The sequence below is a fragment of the Miscanthus floridulus genome, chromosome 12 (assembly GCF_019320115.1).
Source record: "Miscanthus floridulus cultivar M001 chromosome 12, ASM1932011v1, whole genome shotgun sequence".
NCBI lineage: Eukaryota > Viridiplantae > Streptophyta > Magnoliopsida > Poales > Poaceae > Miscanthus > Miscanthus floridulus.
Window position 1 is genome coordinate 64,710,746 of NC_089591.1, and position 7,935 is coordinate 64,718,680.

At 42.6% G+C, this 7,935-nt stretch overlaps 1 protein-coding gene across 1 annotated transcript; it reads right to left on the minus strand.

The window, feature by feature from the left end:
• Positions 1-391: 391 nt before the first annotated feature.
• On the minus strand, positions 392-6,899 carry LOC136496647 (uncharacterized). Its single transcript, XM_066492377.1, has 15 exons — positions 6,388-6,899; positions 5,532-5,884; positions 3,377-3,500; positions 3,152-3,266; positions 2,883-3,043; positions 2,717-2,788; positions 2,535-2,603; positions 2,389-2,469; positions 2,200-2,319; positions 2,016-2,090; positions 1,774-1,854; positions 1,591-1,664; positions 1,452-1,512; positions 1,179-1,234; positions 392-973 (listed from the first exon to the last, which is right to left on the minus strand). Exons 1-15 carry the CDS (start codon positions 6,496-6,498, stop codon positions 895-897), a joined length of 1,632 nt encoding a protein of 543 aa, XP_066348474.1. The 5' UTR covers positions 6,499-6,899; the 3' UTR covers positions 392-894.
• Positions 6,900-7,935: the final 1,036 nt, after the last annotated feature.

Consider the following 7,935-nt stretch of genomic DNA (forward strand, 5'->3'; position numbering starts at 1 on the left):
TGGATACATGCCAATACAGTCAATCAATCAAACACATGTATTGTCGCCATCTGTTAGGCCATTACATATCCGAGCTTCAGTGCATGATATCACGCAATGAGTGTACTCCTTGAGTCCCAAAATAAGGGCATATATCGCACTTTAATCCAATGTTCTCAGGTTGTCCAACTAATCGCTATTAGTCGAGCTCATTCATATCATGGCGATCAGTTATGCACTGCAATTTGTCACAACTCACAATAGTCCCAATTAGTCATGATAAGTATCAGAGCCATGGCAAGTAGGCTCAGTTAGACATTTGAAAATATTGGATTAATAATCATGACATATATTTTATGGTAAACCTATTTAGACATACAAATGTCAATACTATTTTCCATAGATCTAGTAAAATTTGAGATTTGTTGACTCCTCGAAATATTGGATGTGTACTTATTTTGGAACAAACGAGTAAATAAAATTTCATTGTACAACAGCAGAAGGGGTAACAATGGATCCAAATGACTTGGGATGATCTTCTCCACAGCGTAGACAAAAATGTTGATATGGAAGGTGCACTCTAATCTACCTGGCAAAAATGTTTTTTTTTGAAGAAAAAGGTAAGGGAAATGTGATCATAAACTAGACAGGTTTTCATTAAGAAAATAGACACCAAAAGTTTGAGTTGGAGAAGACTTGACTTAGGTGACTGGATATACCATTACACCTTCCACCCAACCAGTTAAGCTAGGTTCACTTAGCAAAAATGTAGGTATGGAGAATTTGCCACGAGGTTGCTCGGGGAGTAGACAGACAAAGATTAGCGTTCTTCTGAGCTCGTCATTGCCGCGCTACCTTCATCATCTTCAGGCGTAGGGACTACACGCCAGCCATGCTAAACAGCTAAAGGTCCGGCTACTGGAGGAAGTCCATCTTAACATCAGTGACATCGAGTTGCAATATCTCAGCTCTGCACCCTAGTATGGCTCCGATGCTGCAATAGGCAAAGTGGAACGAGGCCTATTCAGGAATATAGTATAACTGTAAAGCAAGGTCATGAGTTCAATCTTTATATCAAAATGACTGATGAGGACTGAACATGCAGTTATATATTTTTTCCATGAAAAGATTTGTGTATCTGACGGTTAGCATTTGGCTAGTGACTAAAAGGCTAAATAAAGAAATAAAGACAATATTACCTGGGGTGCGTGCGTCCAAGATCACCATGCACAAATTCCTTGATGTATGTTCCAGCCTATTAAACATATACCAGTGGATTACTAGAAAGAGCAACCAGAAAACTAAGGGCATAATTAGGCGTTATTTTTTATGCATCACCTTGATATCTATTAAACAAATCTAACATCTGGAACATTTTCCAATCCATTTCGATATGCAGAAAAACAACATATACCAACAATGGATATGCAGAGATGTTCTTTAGAAAATGGCAAGCTAGTCGCAATACTAACCTGTGTGCATAGATGCAGCAAGTAGTAGCTTGAGCTGCCTGTGACTTTCTCAATCTCCATCCTGATGGACAAAAATACTTCTCAGATGATATCATGATACAATATTTTGAATAATGGACTATATAAAGCTGGGGATCACCAGTGTATAATGCGCTTCCGCTCTAATGGGCTTCTACGATGAAGTACTCTTATTGGGGTCTTCTGTACAATTTCCTACAATGCAGGCGTGACAATGCTATAACATGACATGAGTTTTGTTGAACAAAGCAATTTCAAAACAACATCAACCAACACGATAGATTACATCACAGGCTTGTCATACCATATCCTTCGTAATAGAAATATTATGCAGATCATCATCTGTCAGATAACGAGAAGTCCATATAAGGGCAGTATACTGCTTCTGCGCATTAAAGTAATATAAGCCTTAGTAACTCAGCAATGATATAGATTCAGCAATTCAGCTAGTAACGCGACATGAGAGGGAAAAAAAGTTTGAATGAAAGCCAGAAACAGGTATAACAGTATCACCAGCAAGGCGATACCCTCAATTACATAAAGTACCTGTTTCTCTGCTTCTCCTTCACGCATCATGGTCCATATTTCATTACCTACCAAGTTGAGATTTCGAACTCTGACCTAAGGAATGATGAGACATAAGCAAATCATATGCAATGCAAATACTCAATTGTGTTTAATTTCCTGTGTACGCTACAATTTTGATTCAGTGTCAGAATTCAGTTCTTACATATTTCTTTTCAGAGTTGTTAATTCTCTCTTCAATTTGTTGAACTTCAGTTTCAGATGGAATGGATCGAACATTCAATACTTCAACTAGAAATGGACGACCAGATCCAAGCATCCGTACCTACATATATGATATGTTCAGCACATCGAATATCAACAGGCACAGTTCAAGAATCCACTATAACATTACATCAATGTCTTCTCTCCCAGCAGCATGGAACTTGCAGCTATCACCTCTGCAGATGGCACGAACATTCTCCCCAACTATCTCCTACAATGGCTGTGATACTTAGATGTAGCACTCTTTCTTGAAGGGAGAGTGTGAGAGAAGCTTACCTCAACTGAAGCTTCACCCATTCTCTCATCATCTATTATCCAACATGACTGACTGATGTTCCTTGAAAGCTGACAGTGAAATGTAGTATCAGGGAACCAGAACCTAGTGAAATAGAAAAGGTACATATGCTTTATCTACTATGAATGACAATACAAGTTAGATGAAAGATAACCACGCACACCTTCAAATATCTTCCACCAAGATATATTGGTGATCTCAAGCATGATATTACAAGATGGCAGGGTTTGAACACCTGAAGTGACCGAATTAGTTGATGAAACAGTTGGTACAGACATTTTCCCATTTCCAACAACAAAACAATATTATGGTAGTAAAAGAGTAGTCACCTTTTCAGGAGGCAATTGAAATACATTACAGAATTCTTGATCTTGGATGCCCTCAAGAGTCTTGTAGATGAATGAATCTGATTCACTTGTTTGTTTATTGTTGCCATCTGCTGAATTCCTTTTATGGGCCCCATTTGAAGTATCACCTCCATTTCTTGAATCTGTGAAAACATCACAAAAATCTTCAGATGGATGAACAATATGATCCATCATACATCTTAAGTATAATAAAGTAGCGTGTCAGAAGATGAGAGCCAATATGATGAAACCTGTTTTCCTTTTACGGCTGTGCTCATTCGGCAGTAAACTATGAAGCTTTTGTGAAGCATCACCATGAGTATATGCTAAGCGAATTCTAAATGAATTGTTACCATGTTTAGCATTCTGCAAAAAAACCGGTCAAACATGTTGAAGTAAGTGAACAAGCAACCTATTAATTCTAGAATGTTGTATCACCAGAACTACAAAGAAAATGCAGTCAAGAAAACACTTACCATTAGTGTCTCAAGTGATGGTGCTATCAAAAGTCGCAAGGCTTCCTTCACTGAAATTGTTTGTTGTGGAAACATTTTGTCCTTGAACCAATTCTCGTTGACATATTTTTGTTTCATATATAATCTGTTCAGGTAAAAGTCAATGTGTTATGCAAACATTTATGTGATATACCACATGACATTAGAAAGATAGACAACACATCCCCATGTGATTTGACAAGGTTTTAAATCTCCGGCTAAAGGCATTTAGCGGATGGCCTCTAAAACAGCTATAGCGGGAGCTAAATGGGGCTATACAACAACAACAACAACAAAGCCTTTAAGTCCCAAACAAGTTGGGGTAGGCTAGAGTTGAAACCCAACAGAAACAATCAAGGTTCAGGCACGTGAATAGCTGTCTTCCAAGCACTCCTATCTAAGGCTAAGTCTTTAGGTATATTCCATCCTTTCAAGTCTCCTTTTATTGCCTCTACCCAAGTCAACTTCGGTCTTCCTCTGCCTCTCTTCACGTTACTATCCTGACTTAGGATTCCACTACGCACCGGTGCATCTGGAGGTCTCCGTTGCACATGTCCAAACCATCTCAACCGGTGTTGGACAAGCTTTTCTTCAATTGGCGCTACCCCTAATCTCTCACGTATATCATCGTTCCGAACTCGATCCCTTCTTGTATGACCGCAAATCCAACGCAACATACGCATTTCCGCGACACTTAGCTGTTGAATATGTCGTCTTTTCGTAGGCCAACATTCTGCACCATACAACATAGCAGGTCTAATCGCCGTCCTATAAAACTTGCCTTTTAGCTTCTGTGGTACCCTTTTGTCACATAGGACACCAGACGCTTGCCGCCACTTCATCCACCCTGCTTTGATTCTATGGCTAACATCTTCATCAATATCCCCGTCCCTCTGTAGCATTGATCCTAAATATCGAAAAGTATCCTTCATAGGCACTACTTGACCTTCCAAACTAACATCTTCCTCCTCCCGAGTAGTAGTGCCGAAGTCACATCTCATATACTCAGTTTTAGTTCTACTAAGTCTAAAACCTTTGGACTCCAAAGTCTCCCGCCATAACTCCAGTTTCTGATTCACTCCTGTCCGGCTTTCATCAACTAGCACTACATCGTCCGCGAAAAGCATACACCAAGGGATGTCTCCTTGTATGTCCCTTGTGACCTCATCCATCACTAAAGCAAACAAATAAGGGCTCAAAGCTGACCCTTGATGTAGTCCTATCCTAATCGGGAAGTCATCCGTGTCTCCATCACTTGTTCGAACTCTAGTCACAACATTGTTGTACATGTCCTTAATGAGCCCGACATACTTCGTTGGGACTTTATGTTTGTCCAAAGCCCACCACATAACATTCCTTGGTATTTTATCATAAGCCTTCTCCAAGTCAATAAAAACCATATGTAGGTCCTTCTTCTTCTCCCTATACCGCTCCATAACTTATCTTATTAAGAAAATGGCTTCCATGGTTGACCTTCCGGGCATGAAACCAAATTGGTTCATAGAGACCCGCGTTATTGCTCTCAAGCGATGCTCGATAACTCTCTCCCATAGCTTCATAGTATGGCTCATCAACTTAATTCCCCGGTAATTTGTACAACTTTGAATATCCCCTTTATTCTTGTAGATCGGTACCAATATACTTCTCCTCCACTCATCAGGCATCTTGTTCGATCGAAAAATATGGTTGAACAGCTTGGTTAACCATACTACAGCTAAATGGGGCTATAGCGGGAGCTAAATGGGGCTATAGCGGGCTATAGCTGCTAAGTTGTACATAAACACAAATAGCTTGATCAGCCTCAAACAGCTATAGCCGGCTATAACGACAGCTATAGTCGGAGATTTAAAATCTTGGAATTTGAACAACAGAAAAGAAATTGATTTACATTTAATCATCCATTAAGAGTTTATAAAACTAAATATGGGCCAGTGCTGGCTATGATTAAACCTTTTCTAGTTAACCAAAGTTGTGATGACATTCTTTACAATATATGATTGTATCCCCTTTTATATCGATTCTGCAAACACTTATTGAACTCTGGCATGATTAACACAATGCTATCTCCATGAGTAACCGATAAAAAAATGGAGCAAGAGGATAACTGCTGCAGATATTGTTAACCAGAGATGATTACCTAATTGCACGCTCATTAGCGGCTATAACTGGCGGTAGTGAAATTTCTAGAGAAAACTCGTCAACTTGGTAACCCTCCCTTTGCACTACTTGAGATATCATTGAAGAGACGTTGTCAATATGAGAAATGCCATTAGGTGTTTCTAGACCTCCATCTCGATGGAAGGCTGGCAGCAATACTCCCAAGCAGACAGAGCAATATGCATCATTCATCGATAGACATGGACATGACCCTCCTTTTATGGAATCATCGTGTTCTTCAAGAAAGGAATGCAAAACTGATGCCGTAATAGATGCATAGGAGCAGGCACTGCTATAGGCTCCAACCAGGCGCAGGATGCAACGCACACAGACCTGCAATACGGCAGAGTGCGCATTATTTTTATCCAATTCTGAATAAAGCATCAGCAGATAGGGTGCACTGTCCTGAATGACAGAAGAGCTTGAAGATAGAGAAAAGCTCAATATTAAAAAAAATCCAATTGTAATACTTATTCGGAGCAAAGAAGAAAGTGTTCCTCTACACTAAACAAACAGCAGTCGGAATTTGAAACCGAAAGGTGCCACATCACAGAACAAAGCCTCTCTTCCTTGTAGCTAAATTTGAAATCTAGAGAAATAACTGCCCGGGTGAGCAAAGTTGCTCAAACAAACGAAGCCGATAGTACTAAATGCTCCTAGAGCACACGAGAAGCACTAAATCCAGCATTTACAGCGATAAAAAAAAAAAAAACAGCCGCAACAACCGCTCCACTAATCTAACGGGCTCATGCGGAGGTGAAAACGAATGTTATCAAGCAGCGATTAGTGAACACTCAACACTTCAACAGCACACGAGCAGGTAGGAGCAGCCGTACCCCGACGGAAAGGAGGTGGTGGACGGCGTGCAGCGGCGGGAAGGAAGACTCTGCGGCGCGTTCAAGGATGCTCCTAGCCTCCGCCTCCGCCGATGCACTGGTTTCCGCCATGGAGGTTTGGGGTGAAGGCTTGAGCTTAAACCCGAGCTGATTCCCCGGTGCGCACTTGTGCCACGGGTTTGCTGAGAGTGCAGGGCAGTCAATCAGATTACGGTTGATCTCGTTTCAGTAACCCCCTGTCGATGGAGCGGGCGTGGGCGTGGGCGTGGGCGTGGGCGCGCGGCGAGGACGGATGAGCCAGGATGGACGGCGGCCGGCGGCGCGGGGACGGGGATGGGGAGCGGCCGAGGCGGAGGCGCCGAGAGGGTATAGGAGATGGGCTGTAAAGCGATGCCAAGTGGGCCAGCAATAATGTCGTGTGCACCTTGCTAGGCTTCAGCGTTTCTATTGTGGGCTGCCGCTGTTTCGAAGGAGGTGCGTCTGGGCTGGACTGATAGCCCAGGCCACATGCGGTGGGTCACCACTACTAACTGGGCCTCTATTTGTACTGAACTCTTCTTGTGCAGATATCGTTTTTCACCGTTTTCACGAGTTTTGAACATAAAAACTATGACGTTGACTATGGCAGTACAAAAATTAATCCTTCATGAGTTAATATTTGATCGGCGGCCCGCTAACTTGCTTTAGGGAGACTGTCCCATCCTCACGCAAGGCCCATAGCATATCCAGCAATCTTATCTTATCTTATCTTATACTCTTATAAACAAAATTTCACTAAATATTTATCTCAACATATAAATTGTCCAACTAGACAATGCACTATCACATATAATTAAAATCCACTAGCACATGCAATTATAATGTCCACATCAGCAAGATACAAGCATTTTGTTGTCCACTCATCGTACCATGAAATCCACTAATCCGCAATTCCCTGCGCCAACACACAGAATATGCTTCTAGTACTACATAAAACAAACTACATATTTCTCTCTTTGGGTTGCCACCTATTTTTATACTACCCAAATTTTGATCCCAACTCCAACAGTACTACCTAAAACTAGCTACCCAAACTCATACTAGCAGAGAATGACATGTGGGTCCCACATGTCATCCTCTCTCTTATTCTTCTTCTAGCCATGGATAGAGCTGGAGGTGATCGGAGGTGCGACAGGAGCAGCCAACGAGCCCGCGCAGGCCGCCACGCCGTCAGGGAGGGCCTTCGCGTCGCGGGGGCAGGCCGCCGCGGAGAGGACCATGCGGGGGCAGGGGGAAGCATGCTACCACGAAGACCATGCGGGGCAGGGGAGCTACGCCGCCTGGGCAGGCCGCCAACGCCGCACCTTGCGCGTCGACCGAGGAGGCGTGCCCGCCACGCTCACGGACGTCCGGACAGGACGCCCGCACCTGGGATAGGTAATGTTGCTGGAGATGCTCTAACCAAATTTGGAGAGGCTAGCCCAGACGTCCGGATGGGAAAGCCCACGCCTAGGATAGATAATGTTGCTGGAGATGCTCTAACCAAATTCGAAAAAGCTAGCCCAGATG